Below are 21,448 nucleotides of genomic sequence, written 5' to 3'. Positions count from 1 at the left end.
ATTATGAAATAAATGACATTACATTTTTTTAAATATATACTGTTACTGTTGTTTTATTTAAGATTTTACTTTTGACACAATGAAAAGAATCACATTTTTTTGACAGTTAAAAAAAACCAAGAACATTGCTATGAAAAACCTCAACATTTCTAGCATTATATTTAACACATTAAACTATTCCTGACAGCATCTAAATTGCATAAAAATAAATTTCTTTAAATATATATTTATTTAACATATATGGTATGAATATAAATACAATTTTGAACACATAATTTATGTATGCAAGGCTTTTTAACATGAATGTACAGACAGAAAATTATGTAATTCTAAATTAATCTATACTATTAAAAATATAAAAAACTGTACAAAAATGTGATCCTTTCTAAAAGATAAAGTGGGTCATATTTCTCACACAAATGACAACAAACTAATAATCTTAATATGGTTGTATTTAAAATAATTTATTTATATTATTTTTATACTTTATATAAAATGACCAATTTACAAGATATGTCATAATAATTTATTTAGATAGTACACATGGCTACTAATCTAGGCTGTCTCGGTGGTATTAGCAGGGAGTTGTAGTTATTGTATTATTATTACACCTAAATAAATTCCTGTCATTTGATAGGACGATTGTGGGTCACATGCCGTGCAATAGTACGCACTATTGAACAGTTAGTGGGTGAAAAATAAATGTAGTATACAATTACTGTGAAATCGTTTTGCCTGTTTTGTTTGTAAACATCGGAAGCAGACCGACGTGCATGACAGGAATTTATTTATTTCGACGTTATATAAAACAAATAATGAATGTTTTATATTCGTAAAATGGTACAAATAATTGCATGAGGTGAATGATGGAAGGTTATATTTTGTTATTATTTGTACCTTTACACTCATAAACATTCATTAATTATATCAGTACTATGATGTACAGTAATAACCTATGTAATGTAGTGTATTTTCAATCTTCATGTTCTCCTCCTAACAACGACATTTTCAGAGAATCTTTCGATGTCTTTAAAGTAAACTTCTTCCATGATTTTGGTTTATTAAAAATGGTAACATCCTCCTCTTCGCTGACGTCAATGGATATTCGATGGGATCTATTCTTCAATTGGTGGCAATTTGGCTTTTCCAGACTTGAGTAATCCGGTTTCTTGTACCTAAAATAACAAATCAATGATATTGTTTACTGTCTTTCACTAGACAACAGAGGTCAGCATATCACCAGGTCAGATGAAGACCACAGGTGTGGTCAGATGTCATTAATCATATATAATAAAATACATAATTCAAACACTATTTTTCCTACAAAACCTATTTTAATAAGCTCTGGATTTGCCTACTCTGGCTTTTAGCAAAACAAGACTGATTACATAGACATTCAAAGTGTCTAGCCACAATTAAATAAAACTAAAAAGCCAGGTAAACTATTCCAGGAATCTAACTATCAGAGAACAAGACGTAATTGATATAAAATGATAACAGCTTATGTACTACAAACGTTAGAAAAGGCGCAAATGTGTTCAATGGTGTCGGTTATAAATAAAGTGGGTGCAGTTAAATTACAGTATGCACTCTATTTTTATATTATGGAGTATTGTTTTAGTGATGACTATGGAGGTACAAAAAAGCTACATTAGAACTTTTATGCAGGGGACACCTTCAGAAACGAACAAAGTGTCCCCTTAATAAAGAGGTGCCCTTTAAAATAGGGATTGTAGGCAGTGTTAAAACATTATCATCCCCTTGTTTGTTTTACATTAAAAGAGGAGTTCTACTGTATTCTGAGTTTTCAAGTTTCATAACAGACTCTGACATAAAAGATAATAAAACACAATGCAATAAAATATTGACATAAGGTCAGAGTTTGAAGGCAGATGCTAGGGAAGATGAAGAAAAACATCTTCTGTTGGGCGAGCCTTAAAAAGTGATAAATGATAATGAATAGGACGATTAAAAAAAGGATAAATAAAGTCAAGGTGTCTGCTGCTGATGCAAAATATGAATGAATGGTAGACTTACAATTTTAGCAACAATGAGGATGTGACAACAGAAACACTAGAGAACGCCATGGCAGCTGATGCCATCCAAGGCTTCAGAGCTATGCCCCATGGCATGAATAAACCTGATGGAAAATCATAAAAATCACAATAATATCACTAGTAGTTTTATATTCTATATTCCTATAGCGGCTGAATTTAAATATTTTATTTATACTTGGCGACCTCTTTAGTCAAAGACTTGTCTCCCAGAGGGCCAAGTTATAATTAGTGGCTGTGATGTACTAGTCTCGAAAGATGCGCTACTGTAGGTTCTTTAAAGTGCACATATGAGCTAGTTGTGTACACTGGACCTACGGTTTATAGTCCTTATCCAAGAAGACTTGTTCTACCACTAGAATGGAGAGAGTGAACCTCGAACCCTTGCCGATGTTATGGCTACGTACTAATGGTTCCACTGTTATAACCGCTTGACCACTCACTTACTTGTTTGAGTTATACAGTATTTAAGCTGTAAGATGCTGTTGAGATTATTATTATTGTGCTGTTCAGAATCGTACATTGTATTATAATAACATGGGTTATCCCACGAAAGAGGAAAGAACATTGAATAAAAAAATAAATAAATAACAGTTGAATAATCAACTAAATCAATTTTTGACCATTGCAGATCAGTGTAAAATTTCATGGATTTTGTGACCCATTTTTTCGCAAATTCAAACGGATAGGTTGCAGAGCGGCAAACTAAATTATTATATTATTATTATGATAGTACCTCCAGCAATTGGGATTCCTATAAGGTTATATATAATTGCAAATCCAAAATTTAGATGAATTCTTCGAACTGTTTTTCTGGATAAATGTAATGCTCCAACTACATCAAGAAGATTATTCTGAAAGAGAAAAAAAAATAATATAATAAAATTGAATAAAAAATTTAAAATTACAATAAAAACATTCTCAATGAATAGTACTATGATTAAAAATTAATTGATTCATAAAATATTGATATACAATAACAATTATTACCGTACATATTTTGATAATGATCAACATACAATGTAATTTTAATATTTAATTTGCATATTAACCCACCTGTATAAGTACAATATCAGCTGCTTCAACTGCAACATCCGTACCAGTACCTATGGCAATCCCGACATCTGACTGCGCCAACGCCGGCGAATCATTCACCCCGTCACCGACCATGGCAACAAGTTGACCTTTAGCCTGTAGTTCTTTGACCTTTGCAACTTTGTGTTGTGGCAACACCTGTGCGTACACCTCAGCTATTCCAACCTGACCTGCGATCGCTTCGGCTGTTTTGCGGTTATCACCTGTTAGTAGTACAACGCGTAGGCCCCTTTTCTTTAACGTGTACACTGCCAGCGCAGCCTCCGGTTTCAGTGAATCTGCCACGACTATCATACCAAGTACAATTCCTGAAATGTTAAAGGTCAGCTTTTTATTAACAGTGCTACAATAGGCAAATTATGAACTCCCAAACTGCTTGCAAAAGAAAAGCTCGGACAGAAACAGTGATAGGTCCAGTGGCGTAACACAGTGGGCAAAGGCCCCTGGTTAACACTACTAAGGGGTCCTCCAACGCAGGGGAGTTGCATTGGATTGCTCCTGCTCTGGCCCTAAGCACTGGGTCTCCTGGGTTTAGCCAGCGAGCACTCATAGCTCTTACGCCACTGGATGGGTCCGAGGAACTAGATCTCAAAAGAGACCAGTCAAATATGTTTAATATTTAATATAACGCTTACCATTGACTGCTACCAAAACAGCAGTTTGTCCTTTCTTTTCATGATCTTTCATTTCTTCATCAGCTTCGTATGGGATGTCGTAACAATGTCGTTGCATCCATTCTCTGTTGCCAATAACAACGGTGTACACACCAGGCTTGGTTGGCGTTTGAGTTGTGCCTGTTTAAAGAATAATGTTGTTTGTAATATATTGACAAAATTTTAAGTGTTTACTATACAGTATATAGTATCAGCATCAACTTACCGACAGATGATGTCGTAATAATTGGCATTCCGTTGAGACTGCCATTTCCATTCATTTTGTGCATGTTCTCTTGTTCTTCATCTTCCTCACAATTTAGTAGAAGATCTTCAATTTCACTAACTGTACATTTTAAACCACATCCGGGCACCGCTTCAAAATCACTACACGTTGCTAGCACTTCAGTTTTTAATTTCTGTCAAAATATTTCCAGTAATAAATAATTAATATAACCCATTATTTTACATTTGCTTTACATTTTAACAAAAAAAATGTAATTCTGCTTTATGAAATACATAAATAAATCCATAATTCAATAAATATGATACTGTTTAGGCTATAAAGTTTAAAATTAATAATAATTGGGAGTTTTCGCACATTCTACTCATTTGCATAACAACATAGTTGCAAACAGTTGTGTACTTTGTCTGAAAGTGTAGAACGCACTGCATGTGTCACACATGCAACATACGCCGCTCGTATTAAAACAAATCATGGAATAGCTTGCGCGTTGCATGTTGGGAAAGAGCGTTACAGTTAACGTTTACATGCTTGTGTGAAAACTGCCTATTTAGTTTGTGTTTACACTTTTAAAGAAAATTTGACCTACCTCTTTTGTGTACTTAACAATGGCTGAGCCAATCGGATGCTCACTGCTAGACTCGGCTGATCCCACAATCACCAACAGTTTATTCAATGATTTCACCACAGGATTTTCAAAGACCGCCACACGAATGACACGTGGTGCACCCTGTGTTATTGTTCCCGTCTTGTCAAACACAACAACCTTTACTTTGTGCGCCATCTCGAGAGGTTGGCCACCTTTTATTAGAATTCCTAAAGTGGCACCAACACCGGTTCCAACCATTACGGCTGTAGGGGTGGCCAGGCCAAGTGCACATGGGCAGGCTATACAAAGCACTGCAATGGCACATTGGAAAGAATACTGTAAAATCATCTCATTTCGTCCCATTGTTTCATTCTGAAATGAATATTAATTTAATCATATTATTAATATTATTATTATTGTAGAAAAAAACCTAAATATAAAACAACTTTCATAAAATGTCCAAAAAAGTAAATTCCTAGTACCGAAGCTTGGTAGGAAGCATGTGCTACTTCTAGATTTGAATATCCAGTCGCTATGTGGAGGACAAGTACAAGCAGAGATAAACTGACTATGCCAGGCACAAAATAACCAGCTACTTTGTCAGCAACCTTCTGGATTGGAGCCTAGGAAAATGAAAAATATGAAAAATATTTTAAAACACAGGTGAATGTTAATTTGAAATATTAAGAATATTTTTTCTCTCATTTAAAATCCTTTTTTTTAGCATTTGTTTATAACATAATTAGTATAACACTAAATTTTTTTTTCATTTAAAATGTTTTTGTTTATAATATTAGTTTAATACAAGTTAATTTACAAAATAATAAAATAAATAAAATCTACCTTTGAAGTCTGTGCTTCCTCAACCAACTTCACAATATGTGAAAGGGTTGTATCAGCACCTACGTGGGTCGCTTTCACAAATAGCGTTCCATTCTGGTTGATAGTTCCTCCTATTACAGTGTGCCCTGGAAAGAAACATTTTTTTTAATGATTGGAAATTGAAGGCCAGGATCGTGCTTGGATCATTTTTCAAAATAACCTATACTTGTTCATATTTGTTTTATATAAATCTTCAGCTCTGTCTACACTATCAAACTAATTTAACAAAAAAAGTGTGATGTACCCAAATGTGGTACTGATATGGCCAAATATGGTTGTGATATGACATCATCATGTCCATATATGGGCAGATCAAATTAGTTTGATAGTGTAGACAAGGCTTTAGATGACAAGGTCCATTCCAAAGATAAAGCCACTGTTTTTCACACTTAAACTGAAACAAATGTCAGCCCTGGATTTAATGTATTATTTAACTTGAAGTAATTCAAAACACAATGTTGTGCCCAAAACAAAAAGTCTCAAATTCAAAACCTCACAACTAAGTTTATAAACAACAAGTGTATATGTACAAAAAAACCCTAGCTATTTTATGTTTGGGAGTTTGAATGACATCAGCTGCACCAACAACCCCCTTCTCACCTGCCATCTTTATCACAGGCATGGATTCACCAGTAATGAGAGACTCATCAACCATTGACTTGCCCTCCAGAACTGTGCCATCAATCGGGATCTTCCCTCCAGGGAACACCTTGACAACGTCCCCTTTATGTAGAAGATCTACGTCCATTTCTACCTCTTCCACAATATCACCGTTATCATTGTATTTAATTAAAGTGGCTTCAGTGGCTTGTAGAGACATAAGTTTTGTCAGAGCTTCAGATGTTTTACCCTGAAAAAAAAAATATAAATAATAAAGAACTATATTACTATGTATCATTGTATCAATAGCCAATACCAAAATCTAAAATGCTCCATTACTATTCAAAGAATTTCAAAGGTCAAACTGGTTGTAGTAAGGAGTATTTTTGATGTTCTGTTAACAGTGAAGGCAAGGGCTGGCAAAGTTAGGCAGACCAGCCTATGCATACACTGATGGGCTGCCTTATACAAGCTTTACTTTTTTGGAATTTTGTCCATCTTATTTTAATTATATTTACTGTTAATTTTCATTTACTATGAAATTATAAGAGCAATAAATGTTACTTTGATTGATTGATTGATTGATGTATTGACCAGGTAAAACAAGTTAGGACTAAAAGCTCTGTCTACACTATAAAACTTTATGTGACAGAAAAATGTAATGTGCACATATATGAACATGATGATGTCATATTATATTTGAGCATATCGCTACCATATTTGGGCATATAGCTACCATATTTAGACAAATAAAATATACCTTTGCCATGTGCTCCAACCACCTTCCCAAACAGACAAACACAAGTAGCATCGGTGGTTCATCAAAGAAAGTCATCGGGCTAGTACTTGCCCCTTGCATTACAGCAATAATAATGATAAAAATGGAATATAAATAAGCAATGGTTGTAGCCAGAACGATGAGAACGTCCATGTTAGCTGCCCCGTGTTTTAAGGCTTTGTACGCCTGTACGTAGAAATACCGACCTCCAAACAGCTGAAATTAAAAAATGTATGATAATTAAACTGACATTTAGATCCATTATAAAGCTCTGTCTACACTATCAAACTGTATGATGTCATATCTCTACCATATTTGGGTAAATTACTACCATATTTGGGCACATTACATTTTTTTTGTCAAACTAGTTTGATAGTGCAGTAGACAGAGCATAAGTTTGGGTACAGTCAAATTCATAGAACTTTGTTGGTCTAGGTTGTGCTAGTAAATAGGCCTAGAAAATTCTACCAATCCGGCAGGCAAATTCTAGTTAGGCTAGGCCTAAAACAATTTTTTTCATTCATTCATCCCTGTTTAGTCTATTTTTTTGTATTAAATTATAAATATTTTTATTATTTATTTATAATGGGATACCTCTTCAGTCAAACACTGGTCTCCCAGAAGGCCTAGTTATGATCAGTGGCTGTGATGTACCAGGGTAACCTCCTACACTCGCACTTTCCCTGTTTTGCATAAAAAAAGAACCCCTTCTAAAAATCTTGTTTACAGGCTTGTAGAACCTACCTGTACTGGTGTACATAGTAAGAACAACATTAAGTTTTCATAAGACAATCCTGGAATGATGAGTTTTTGATTGGCACCATGCTTGATATCATGTATAAGAATTATAATAACAGGTATACCAAACAACAAACACAATAGAAAGGAATTTCTCCACCTGTAAAAAAAAATAAAAATAATTACAACGAATAAAGACTTTGTATTCCTAATGTATCTGCTAGGAAAAAGTTACTGAGGTTTTGAATTGAATTGAATTGAATCCAATCAACAATAAGGCAAATTTAAGCTCTGTCTACACTATTAAATAAAAAAGTGTGATGTGCCTAAATATGGTAGTGATATGACTAAATATGGTAGTGATATGACATCATCAAGTCCATGGGCCCCTCACATTTTTTTCACATGAAGGTTGATAGTGTAGACAGAGCTTTAGGTACAGTATATTAGAAAATACAAATACATTATTATTATTAGTCTAAAATGATAATAATTATTGAGAGGTGAACTTACATTGTAAATACATTTAATTTGTTAAATTATGAAACCCTGTTGTCTATATCTTTATGTATAAGAATGTTTTAATTGCTTGGTATTCCCAATTAGTGATGCAATCAATCTTTAAAGGAAATTCTAATGTCTTATAGATGACATGATATAATATATGCTACGTCTGAGATATCTGCTAGTTTGAATTTAAACATTTTAAACAATTGAGATACCTTCGTATATCTTCTTTGTGGTCTATTATCGCCATTTTACTTTTGGTATCATTGGTTGCCAGGCTTGCTCCAAAGCCAACGTCCTACAAAATAATGTGAAAATGGGTTGTGTTATCAAGTACAAAATTTGAATTCAAATGTAATGATGTGTCAAATTAATAAATAAAACACGATTTTGTGAGAGATGCTAATTCAGTACTTTATTACTAAAGACAACTGACTATGGCGTGCCAAACATGACATAAAATATAAGCAAACAGGTATTAAATAAGCAAATAACAATAATAAAAACACTTACCCTAACATATTCCATGACATCTCTTGGACCAACCAGCTCTGGGTCATACTCAAAGCGCCCTCTACAAGTTGCTAATGTAACAGATGCCGAGAGAATTCCTCGCTTCTTTTTAAGTGTAGACTCGATGAGATATACGCAAGACGCGCAAGTCATTCCTGTTATCTAAATAAATAATGATAAATATCAGAAACAGAGAACTTAATATTCAGGAGACATATATTCATAAAATAAACGAAAATATGTTTTAACACCAATGGCTGACCCCTATAAAGGGGTAACTTTTACCTGAAACAAATGGCATACCACTATTCAAGAGACACCCCTATTAGAGGACCTTTGTTGGGTCCTGAAGGTGTAGCCTTGATTGTTAATGATATCTTTTGGTAGTTTAGTTTATTCCACTATTGTTGTTTAAATTGTTTTAATAAGTAAATAAATGTTATTTTGAATTTTTAAATTTGTTTTAACTTCATAAATATTTATTTTTAATTACAGAACTCTCATATTTAGGCTAAATTTACCGATTTTAAGTGCAGTAACTTTTATCTTTATTGTACGGAAAAATAATAAAACATACCTGTATTTCAACATATTGATCCCCTGTTGTCTGATCGTCCTCCTTCAAAACCTTGGCGCCAAATCCCATGTCACTAATATAGTTAGCAATCTTGTTGCATGTGACCAAATCACTGTCGTAGCCAACCTCAGCCTTCTGAGCCATAAGTGACACAGACACAGAGTGTATGCCTGAAATAAAAAGGAGAAAACAAATGTAATTAAGATGGTAAAAAAATGGTATGGTACTATTTTATTTTCAGGCTTAAATGTTTAGAAACCGTATTTGACTCTAAAATCATTATTATCTGGTTTCGATAAATGAGAGAGTTCATGAATTGTAAACTAGTAAATAACTTGCTTGTCATGACAGTTTTGTATTGGACTTGTCGCAATTTTGAAAAATCAATGCATGCATGATTGTTTAAATGTATTCTTTTGTATACTCATTTTAACCAACTATTATCTCTCCATCTATTTTTTATGAAATAGTTATCTACTCTACCTACCTGTCTCTTTTATCAGGTTCCGTTCTATGATAGCGACGCAAGAAGCACATGTCATTCCGGTCACCTGCAATTGACATTTTTTAACGCCGCTTTCTCCAAGCTCCAAATCCTCAAGGAACCGCTTGCGGTGGTTTGGTCGTTTTAGAATACTTTTTAAACTACGATTCCCTTTACTTTCTTTGTATGCTGGGTTCACAGTGGCATCTAAAAAAAGAAAAATGCAGAACATGTTGTTAGTATTAGATAAACATGATGCAAAGATGCTACCTTGCTCTTATGTGCCTGACACAAACCACCAAAAACCCTGAGTGCCTCCGATGCTCAAATTGAAACATTTAAAGTTTTACATTTTAAATTATTGCAGGCATATTACATTTATAATGATAACTAACATTAAAGTGTAGTTAAATTGACATGAAATATATTAATAGTACAACGATGGTTTTTTTTTAGAGTAAATACTGTGCATGCAAGAGATATAGATAGGGGAATCAAGATGCAGAAAAGGACGGCCAATATGGATAGTTAGATGCAAAACAGGATAAAGGGGCTGAGGTCGGAGGTTGCAGGAAAGTTGTTCAAGTAGGATTTCCCAATATACAATATCTATAACACATAATTATGGCAGGTTTTTAAATGTTGGTGGGAGGGATTTAGTTTGACAAAAAAGTTTGATGTGACCAAATATGGTACAGTACTTATATGACATCATCGTGTCCATATGTGACAGGATTTTAAATGTTGGGGGAGGTATCTAGTTTAACAAAAAAGTGTAATGTGACCAAATACTGTATGGTACAGCAGTTATACAGTATGACATCATCTTGTCCATATATGGGCACATCATATTTGTTTTGTCACATACAGTTTGATAGTGTAGAGCTTCAAAGATGTTCAACCTATACCACCTCTTTAACACCCCTTGTACATATAAATGTGTACAGTGGCCTATTGTAGTTAAAGTTTAATAAGAACACTTAACGGTAGGTTATTACGTAATAAACTGAAATGGCAGGCAAGAAATTGGCAAACAAACCTGATCCGTTTCCAATGTCTGATGCTTCGGATAATGAAAACACAATATTAAGTTATAGGAAGTGTAGAAAAACTACTACTATTAAATTATATAGTGGATCTTTTTAATGATAATACTGTATAGTCTTTTTTTCATTTCATTTATTTATTCGACCAATAGACATTAAAATAATACAGTAACAGAAACAAAGCACAATGGTGAAGGGCAACTACTGTAAAACAAAAAAATTAACTACTTTATAACTCAAAGGATCAGTTGCTTCTAAAAACATTCAAATACAACAAATATTGCACAAAGTAAAACAATTATATAGTGTACTGTACAAGCTTATTAAAAGTCTCTTTATACGCAAAATTAGTCTGTAAGTGTAAAATATAGTTTATCAAAAAGTGGTTCATAATTTATTATAGGTGTCAAAAAGGGGAAACTCACACCCAAAGCATTCCACCTAGATCTTCCCCTGCAATAAATTTAATATAAAATGTTGTTGGTAGACAAAGAGTGAGTGTACTAGTTTAAACTACAGTGAGGAGATTAAAGTTGTTTAAACTGTAGAATGAATATTTGAATTGGAATAGTCAACAATGTCTTCTATTCACTAATGGGCAAATATCCATTCTTTGTTTTTTTTTGATGGCGGAAAACAGGTTTGTACTGCATTACTAGTAGACGGACCCCCAATTTGACACTTTTAGGACACATAGGCACTTAGTTAGTTGACTAGTTTCACTAAAAAGCGTCCCTGAGTAGGGATGTCTGAAAAGACAGGTTCTACTGTACTGTATGGGGGAAATGCATTTATTTCGCATGAAAAGCATTTATTTCGCATGAAAATTACTTCTCACTTTTTGTATGAACCATTGAAATTAATACTGTATTCAGCTGGTACTATATAATTCTGTTTACACTTTATGCAGTAGTAGTAATACTGTACAGTAGGCCTACTATAAATACGGTATTCCATGCGGAACACATACTTTTAACTTACACAATAACGAGATAAAATCATTTTCGAGAGTGTTTTAAAAGCATATTAAACAAACTCACATATGGTACGTCTCAAGGGAGTCGTGTTTAATATCAAAGAGCAATATTTGGAAAGCAAATTACGATTTTAAAATTCAACATAAGCTGGCGGCTGGACATAATGAAAATGTTATGGCGTTGAGAATGTCATAGAATATAAAAAATGTGCTTTAAATGTGTTAAAATGAGATTTTGATAGAAAAACGTGTCTACTGTATAATAAACGTATTCTCTTAAAAAATAATGTTGATTTTAAAGTATGACAAATTCAACATGTGTTTAAAAAGTAAAAACGAGATATATTTATTTTTGAATAATTAATTAGTAACAACATTTTTTAAAGTAAAACTATTTTTTATTGTTAAAACAATTTTATTGTTGGATTACCAGCTAGGGCTTACAGTAGGTCCAAGGTCTATTTTGCTTCCACTTCCGTCCACTATTAATTATCAATCCATCTTTCAAGTACGGATATCTTTATAATATTGGGATTATAGCACTACTATCTAATCTTAATAGACACAAGCGCAGTGCGGATACAAACAAAAATAAACAACAATTTTTAATGGTTTCAATAATAATGTACTATATTAAATCTATAGGGTTTACAGTACTGTATTAGCTTTGAAATTTATTTCTGGCTGGTTAATACTTTATAGTTTTGATGTTGGCTTTTTGCTAATATTTTATTTGTGTCTCAATTAAGAATTTAGCTACTGATACACACAGCATGCATTGTAACATTTGCAATCATTTTCCTGTGATATATAGTTTATTAATTACTTTATTTATTCAACTTTGTTTTACAAGGGTAACTCTACTGCAGCAGTATAGCTGACTTGAAGAGGCCCTCAATATACTTGAGAAAATTAAATAACACAAATAAACAAATTAATAAAAATGGATTTAATTAAAGGCCTTATAAAATGCTGTAGATCACCTCTTTCTAACATTCACTGTAAGTAGTGTACATGGTTAAAGCCTGGTTTCCATTAAAATCGCTACAGCGTTTCCATTAAAATCGCTACACGCGCAGATGTCGCCGACGCAATCGGGAAGGCTCCCCGATTCATCGCAGTCAAATCGGCAAAGTTCAACCATGTTCAACTTTGCCGATTTTGTCGGCGATGAATCGTAATACGCGTACCAAAGAATATTTATCACTCGCGTACTAGATCCCCGATAAATTCTAGCGTTTCCATAGAATCGCTACGCTCTGTCGTGTAGAGATTTTATGGAAACCAGGCTTAAGACTCTTCCTACCTGACATCCTTTAGTAGACAGTACTGTACATGCAATTTACACTAAAAACTTTCAAGTATAGGACTGGAAAAATAGTAAACTGTCTATTGAGTTGATCATTTGAAATGTACTGTATTATACACTAATCTTAATACAGTATTCTGAATCTAATAAATTGTTAGGTGAATGATTTTAAAGAGTCAAACATTTCTATAAGAGAAAAGTAAATTGTAATTGGCCTGCATACAGTAATTGAAAGGGTTTAGACGTCCTGGTGGCCGTGATGTATGTACACGTCATGGATCTCAAGAACTAATACAATTGAATAAAGTTTATGGTACGGTAAGCACAGTAACAGCAGCTTTAGAAACTGTGTTATTCTAGCAATCCATGATTAACAACAATAATACTGTACCTGTAGGTACAGACTTGTACTGCTGCTTATAATAATTATAAATAAAGTACAGTACAGTAGTCTGGCTAAGGAACAGTGAATTTACAATGTAATTTACTCTTCCCTTGCCTAGAAATACTTCTGATCTAACGATAGTTTGAAATGTTTCATTATATCATTGAGAAATTATAATTAAAAATGGCAAAACATATATTTATATAAATAGGTAATCTACAGTACTGTAGGTATATTTGGCTGGGCTGATTTGAGCAGAAAATCACCAGTCTTACTGGTATATTAAGTATAATAAATAATAATCCTAATACTGAATTATTTATATATACTGTGTCATATTCAACTCAGTAACAATATGGCATTTACGTCAGCTGTAGATTTCATGATATATTATGTGCATGACACAGTACTGTAGATGTTGAATAAATGACAAATTTAAACAAATAAAAATGCAGTAGAGTACAGTAGTAGAAATAGATCTACAATTTAACTTAGTTTATAATATCAGCAAAAAATAAAAAAATATATCCTGTATATATTTTCTCTCCGGGTAATAACTATTACTTTTTAAGAACAAATGATTTTTAAAAAAAAAAGATAAATTTAAAGTAACTATTGCACATAAAAACAATTTTACGATTACTGAGTAAATAAATGAACCAACTTACCCACAAGAGAAGCGTCAAATCCCATATCATCAATGGCATCCCGTAGATTAGTTGGCGAAGTTTTTGACGGGTAAAACTCAATGTCTGCTTTTTTCTCTGCGAGTGAAACTTTTATCGCCTTAACACCAGGCTTGTCGGAAATAGTTCCCTCGATCGAACAAACGCATGAATTACATGTCATACCCTCAATGGATACAATTGTAGTTTGTGTATTTTCCATAATTTGGTCCGTGGTATCAAGGTTTACCGGTAAAAAGCAGTCGAAACCCATTTCGTCAATTCCTTGACGCAGTTTTTCTGACGTGGTCACGTCAGGATTATACGATATTGAAGCATTTTTATTTTCGAGTGAAACTGTAATTTCTTCAATACCAGCTTCCTCTTTCATCTTCCCTTCAATGCTTTTTACGCACGATTGGCATGTCATACCTTCAACACAGAGCACAATCATTACCATTTTGTGATTCGGTAATTCCGCATCAAACCCCATATCTTCTATCGCTTCCCGAACTGTTTCTGGTTGAGTTAACACAGGGTCGTACTTTACGAAAGCTTTCTCTTTCGCTAAAGACACTTCAATTTCAACGACTCCTTTCAGCGTCGAAATATGATCCTGGATTGAACGCACACAAGACTGGCACGTCATTCCCCCAACCGAGATTACAACATCTCGTAATTCCGAGTCTAACTCGTCAAAGCTGCTCACAAATCCCATATCTTCAATCGCTTGTTTCAAAGTGTTTGGATTCATTTTTTGCGGATTATACTGTATCTTTGCGGATTTATTCTCAAGCGAGACCGTAATATTGTTAACACCGTTCAATGTGGATATATTCCCTTCAATGGATTTCACACATGAGTTACACGTCATGCCATCCACATGTATTACAACTTCATTAATTAATGGTTTATCAGTCTCGCTTAATGAGGCCCCAAATCCCATTTCCTGAATGGCAGCCAGTAACAGTTCATGATTGGTCGATCCCTCCACAAAAGCAATTACACCTTGTCCTCGTTCAAACGATATCGATATCTGATCAACTCCCTCTAGAGTTGATAACTTTTTCTCGATAGACTGTGCGCATGAAGTTGATCGCATGCCATTTATGTAAACCGTCACAGTCTTTTTCTGTGTGCCGTTATCTTTCAATGATGCTCCAAATCCCATATCTTCGATCTTATCACATAATTGCTGAGTTGTAGTCACCAACGAATTAAACTTGATAACAGCTTCATTTTTCTCCAAAGATACCTGCAAATATAAAATTAATTGACACAGAGGTTGATTAAATAGTTGTAAAATCAATGAAAATAATATACTGGTACAAAGGTTAATTTTGTTCTTGGTGTATTTCATATAATATCAGAATAATGTATGCAGGTTGTCTGCATGTATAATGAGTATAACGTACTGGTTAGTCTTTTCACAGACTTGCAAATCAATTAACAGTGCAACATTTGATACAGACTAAAGCAGAATAGAGACAAAACAATTTAACATAACTAATACTTTTAAAAATGTATTTGGTGTAATAATAATATAAATATATTATTATATAATAATAAGTATAATACCAGGAAGTTGATAATGCTGAAAAGCTGCTTTAGTATTGAATTTTAAAATTGAACATAAAACACAATTACTGTACTTATTTTTGTTGTTGTAATGTATTGGTATAATAACCAGGGAATCGATAAAACTGAAAATTAATTTAGTTTGCATATTTCAAATGTTCATGACAAGACTATCTGACACAGTAATAATTATAAATTATTAGTTAAGAAAAAAAAACATAAACATCATTTTTTTGATGAAATAAAATATATAAATTTGTAAATGATAATTATTGAATATTAAACCTGTTTTGATAATAAAACTGTATGAAAATAAATAGGTTTTAATTATAAATGATAATTATTAGTTATAGAATGATTGATAATTATTAGGTTTTGGTTATAATGATAATCATTACAGTAGTTATTAATTATATTTGTCATTATTTAAAAATATATTATTATTATTATTAATATGCAATATATTTCTATACAATTATATTTAATCATCATTTATTTATATTATGTTTCCAATGGTTCAAATGTTTAAAGATATTGTCCCTTTGAAAAAAAATTCTAATTTAGTTGTTGGATACAGTACTGTATGCCATATCAATGTTCCATAATAGTTATTCACTTTGACCAAAAATTGGAAACAAAACAAAACTACAGTTCATGCCTTATTAGGCCTATATAAGTGAAGTGAACTTCATTAAAACTACAAAATAGCCTATTCAAAATCTGATTTATGAATCTTCATTGTTCATGTTTTTGGGGAACATATGTACATCTTTAACTAACCTTGATATTGTTGACCCCAAGGTCATCACCTATGAATTGTTGAATGTTGCGCACACAAGATTCACAGGTCATTCCCTCAATTGCTATAACACATACTTCCTCCATCTGGCAACAAATTCTTTTTTAAAAACTGAAAAAAAGGGATGTTATCACGATTTCGATTCAGTATAAAGTTAAGTGTATTTACTTAGGATAAATGGGGCAGTGTGAAAGAAAATGTACAGTATATTGGACATTAGTTAAGGGCATTTCACAATTGCTTTGGTTCCAATGCAATAAATAAAATTGCGTCTCAATGTTTGTTGAACACGCTACAACAAGTAGGAAGATCATTCTACGCATGCTTGTGTTTTTGAGCGCGCACAGAATTTTCTTTTTATTCGATAGGCCCATCTATAATATTCATTCATAACAATTTTAATTATATACTGTAAAAATAAATTAAAATAAATACACACACAGGCTAAAAATGTATTACACTTCAAAAATTGCCTAGATACTTGTCTAGACAAAACATGTAGGTTTAATAGGCCCTAGGCCTATGTGTGAAGCTTGTCATTTTTCACTTCCTGAGCTGTCTGAGGCCTATGTCTCTCCTGTGGTCAATTCAATTGCCAAGAATTTATATAAAGTAGGCCGCCTACGGAATCGTTTTTACCTGACTGTGTGCAATTCAATTACAACCAGTCAGTAAAGCAGTTCTTAATTAAGGTAGAATTTGACATTACTTACCCGGTATAGACCACTTTAAAAAGTAGATTTACTGTGAAACCAAATAATATAACTAATATTTAAACTTATGATGCCTTTTTCTGATTACATGTTTATTCAAATTTCGTGAAAACAGTCGACGAAAAGTGACACCATTTACTCGTCGTCGCACAAATTCTGAATTGTTTACCGAGAACATGTGAACTTTCACCTCTTCTGTGGTACTGTTGTTGATAGGAAAGCCCAAGTGTGCTAATCTAAGAGTCCGAAATAAGACGTTTGTATGGAAGAAGATAGGATAGTATTGGTTTTTAAGTCGCACTTTTGCTCTGTTTATTTTTAATATTGTGCAATTTGTCGCTGTATGTTGTACGCCAAGCCGGTAGTAGGCCTAGACTTACTAAACAGTTGAAACTGCTGGAAATGAAGAAAATAATTAAAATGGTTGCATCAACATTCATCCAGATTATTCTAATTTTACAAAGGTAGGCATACATTTTAGTACCGCAGAAACCACTTGTTTCTGTGCAAGCCTGGCTCTAGCTAGCTACTTCCTCGCGCTTGCTACAGCCAGACAGCAATGCAATGCTACAGCCAGAAAGCAATGCAATGCTTCTGTGCTGGCACAGTAGCAGATAGGATCTAGGCCTAGGAATAATTAAAACCATTTAAATAAATTGCTCAAGGATAGACCTATTTTTGCGCAATAATTTGCAATTCCGCAAAAAATGTATGTGCAATTGCTATATTGTGCAGATTTTTTGAAATCAATAATTAAACTTTTTTTTGTAGGTTACTTTGGAATCTACTTTTTCTTGCATTGCTTATAATTAGTCCTATTGTCATCATAATATCATGTTCATTTGTGTACATCAAGTCATCTATTCAACGTAATAAACACAAGAAAATACCACATCTATGGGAAAAAACGGAAAATGGAATGCAACCAGTTGTTGTAGGGTTTTTCCACCCTTATTGCAACGCAGGCGGAGGAGGGGAGAGGGTACTATGGTGCGCCATACAAGCATTGCAAAGGAGGTTTGTATGTTTTCTTTAGTATTAAACAATATTTACTTGATGAATAGTTTTTTCCGTAATTTTGTTCAAACAGGGGACAAACATGTAGTTGTGTAAAAAAAAAACTCTATAAAACATTAAAAAACACAATCTAATATTTAATAAGCTACATAATAAATACTATTTAATAATAATAATTATGGCATCATTCCTATAATTATTTCAAATTTCATTCAAGAGTATTTTAAGTGACTGCCTATTGAAAGGTTTTCTCACTTGGCTGAAAAACATCTGAGAATGACCATGAGTCAAGAATGGTTAAGCTTGTGAAATCTGGGTGTCTGATTGCAAAATAAAACCCCTTGAATTTCCTGCCTGATAGACCTTTTTTCTTTCTTTTTCAGGTACTCATTTGTACGTTGTGTAGTCTACACCGGCGATCAGAATGTCACGGGTGAGGAGATCATCTTAAAAGCAAAACAACGATTTAACATTACAGTTGAAAAACCGGTTGAATTTGTGTTTCTGAAGAGACGTCATCTAGTAGAGGCCAGCACGTACCCTTTCTTCACGCTACTGGGACAGAGTCTCGGCTCTGTAGGCCTAGGGCTAGAAGCTTTGCAGAAATTCACCCCAGATTTGTACATAGATACGATGGGTTATGCGTTTACCATCCCGCTTTTTAAGTACATTGGTAATTGCCGCACAGGGTCGTATGTGCATTATCCAACTATAAGTACGGACATGCTGGCGAGAGTTGCGGAACGAAGAGAGGCTCACAATAATCCCGGTTTTATTGCAAGAAATCCTGTGCTCAGCTGCTTCAAACTGGTTTATTATCGTCTTTTTGCGTACCTCTACGGTATCATGGGTGCGCGTAACGAAGTCATAATGGTTAATTCTTCATGGACCGAAAACCATATTTTAGATATTTGGAAATGCCCGCAAAAAACCAGCATAGTGTATCCGCCTTGCGATACGTCAGGATTTCTTAAATTACCATTACACGACGGATCGTTGCATCAGCATACCATCGTTTCCGTTGCGCAATTTAGACCAGAAAAAGACCATCAATTACAAATCCGAGCATTTAACAAACTATTAAAGAATTATTCGGATGATCCGTATCGTAATCTGCGCTTGATACTGGTGGGAAGCTGCAGGAACAGAGAGGATATGGAGCGGGTTGATGAGCTTCGTGAATTATGCGAACGGTTTAACATACGTGCCAACGTTGAATTCAAGTTAAATGTTAGTTTCGATGAGCTTAAAAAACACCTCTCAGAGGCTACTATTGGTCTTCATACTATGTGGAATGAACATTTTGGAATAGGTACAGGATCTTAATACTTTTATTCATAAATAACACATTTTTTGAATGTTTACAGTATCAACACTAATATAGGCCAATGTGTATGCATTGGTGATAACAAGCAAGGGAGCAAGAAATGTTACCATGGTGGCTCAATTGATACAATGTATATACTGTAACTACAAATAAAATAATAATTAAAATTTGGAGAGCATAAAGATAATCCTTTAACCTGTGTGGGGTATTGTGGAGTAACACCTATCAAAATTAAGTGAATACTGTTCTCACTTGGGTGGTGAATACTAGTTTATGAAATGGAAACTCTCCCAATACCGGACTCTCTGAAAACTCGAAACTTTCAATACCAGCAATTTTTCAGGGTCCAAAAGGTCCCAAATTTCTTTTTAGCATTAAAAATTATTCCGAATAACAGACTTTCAGGTAAACCAGACATATTTGGTCAGCCCAAAGGTATCCAGTATTGGGAGAGTCGACTTTATAAACTTTTAAATTGAGAACTTCTTTGTACATCATGGTGTTGTTTTTAATATAAAAATACCTTCATCTCTTTTCAAGGTGTTGTGGAGTGTATGGCAGCTGGTACAATCATACTTGCTCACAATTCAGGCGGACCAAAGAAGGACATCGTTGTCCGGTACAACGGCCAACCAACTGGTTTCCTAGCAACTGATGTTGACGAGTATGCGGATGCCATGGCAACTATCTTACTAATGAAAAAAGCTGATAGATTAAAAATACGTGAAAATGCTCGTGAATCGGTTAAACGATTTTCAGAAGAAGTGTTTGAAAGAGAATTTTTGATAGCAACAGAACTTTTGTTTCGATAAATTTGATGTCCTCCTTATACTTATTACAATAGTTAAAAAACCTGACAGTATTTTAAAATTAAATATTACTCTATATGTGAATGTGCATTTTAAAAAGTAAATTCATTGCATTTATAGGTGTAAAGTGTTAGTGGTTTTGGACCTAAAGTAAATGAGGTCGATTGAGCCAGAAATATAATACAGTAGAATCCCTATTAAGAAGACACCTTTAGGACCCAAAAAGTCTCCTTAATAATGGATTCCCCAGTCTTGAAAGATACAGTTCCTTTTGATTTTATTAAAGCTCTGTCTACAATGACAAAAATGTGATGTGCCCATGTATAAAGATGATGATGTCATACCACTACCATATTTGGGCACATCACACTTTTTTGTCCAACTAGTTTGATAGTGCAGACAGAGCTCAATAGAGGTATCCCAACAGAGCACTAACATACAATATTAATAGTATGTAAAAATCAATATCAAAAAGTAGTTTCAACTGTCAAAAAGAGGAAGTGTGCGCCCCAATGCAACCCACTTGGATCCGCACCTGTCAACTGTGTCTTTTAAAAAAGCATTATTGGAACGCCCATGTCTTTATGCAAACTTTCATACCTTTCAATTAAAGCTTGCTTACATTTGAGATCATTGTCCACTTCTTAAGTTTTGTATTCCTTCCACAAGGTAACTCTTTGTACCAGATGGTTGACATTAGGTTTTAGAAACACAAGACGAGTTCAACGAGGTGAAAGTTTAGCTTTAGAGATTTTACAGTACAATAGAGTAGAACTATTGAATAAAAATATTTCTTTTTCTTCATGTGATAAAAGTAGCATAAATATATATAGTAAATTTAACATAATCAGAAATATTTTTATTTAATAAAGCGAGTATAGATATATTAGATAAATAAATATTTATAATTAAATAAATTTAAATTGTTTGATAAAAAAAAACAGTGAAAGGTTATGCAATATTCTTTACATACAATTTATTGTAAATCCTTGCAACATGCCATTTCTTGCTTTTAACATTTTTATTAATAAAAATGAAAGTTTGAGTTTGTACGCAGCAATGGCATACTAAATACCCCCCTCTATAACAATGTACCGAAGTTTGAACTAA

General features: G+C 33.5%; 2 protein-coding genes across 3 annotated transcripts; one reads left to right on the top strand and one right to left on the bottom strand.

Moving 5' to 3' along the window:
- Nucleotides 1-29: 29 nt before the first annotated feature.
- On the bottom strand, nucleotides 30-17,342 carry LOC140050139 (copper-transporting ATPase 1-like). 2 transcript variants are annotated; one of them, XM_072095194.1, is made up of 20 exons: nucleotides 17,186-17,342; nucleotides 16,454-16,583; nucleotides 14,099-15,350; nucleotides 10,754-10,777; nucleotides 9,718-9,921; nucleotides 9,231-9,400; nucleotides 8,654-8,815; nucleotides 8,356-8,438; nucleotides 7,640-7,793; nucleotides 6,878-7,111; nucleotides 6,118-6,367; nucleotides 5,479-5,603; nucleotides 5,118-5,258; nucleotides 4,636-5,007; nucleotides 4,029-4,221; nucleotides 3,785-3,943; nucleotides 3,111-3,457; nucleotides 2,791-2,908; nucleotides 2,038-2,140; nucleotides 30-1,175 (listed from the first exon to the last, which is right to left on the bottom strand). In XM_072095194.1, exons 2-20 carry the CDS (start codon nucleotides 16,556-16,558, stop codon nucleotides 974-976), a joined length of 4,398 nt encoding a protein of 1,465 aa, XP_071951295.1. In that variant the 5' UTR covers nucleotides 16,559-16,583; nucleotides 17,186-17,342; the 3' UTR covers nucleotides 30-973. The 2 variants fall into 2 exon arrangements, with proteins under 2 accessions (XP_071951295.1, XP_071951296.1); XM_072095195.1 differs by lacking the exon at nucleotides 10,754-10,777 and having other exon boundaries at nucleotides 17,186-17,341.
- A 192-nt stretch (nucleotides 17,343-17,534) lies between these two features.
- Nucleotides 17,535-21,333, top strand: LOC140050141 (GDP-Man:Man(3)GlcNAc(2)-PP-Dol alpha-1,2-mannosyltransferase-like). The gene is made up of 4 exons (XM_072095197.1): nucleotides 17,535-17,649; nucleotides 17,957-18,202; nucleotides 18,586-19,514; nucleotides 20,070-21,333. The coding sequence occupies exons 1-4, from the start codon at nucleotides 17,588-17,590 to the stop codon at nucleotides 20,339-20,341; spliced, it is 1,509 nt and encodes a 502-aa protein (XP_071951298.1). The 5' UTR covers nucleotides 17,535-17,587; the 3' UTR covers nucleotides 20,342-21,333.
- Nucleotides 21,334-21,448: the final 115 nt, after the last annotated feature.

This window comes from Antedon mediterranea, chromosome 5 (genome assembly GCF_964355755.1).
Source record: "Antedon mediterranea chromosome 5, ecAntMedi1.1, whole genome shotgun sequence".
Taxonomy (NCBI): Eukaryota; Metazoa; Echinodermata; class Crinoidea; order Comatulida; family Antedonidae; genus Antedon; species Antedon mediterranea.
The sequence above is the reverse complement of the archived record's forward strand: the minus strand, read 5'-3'. Positions and strand labels throughout refer to the sequence as shown.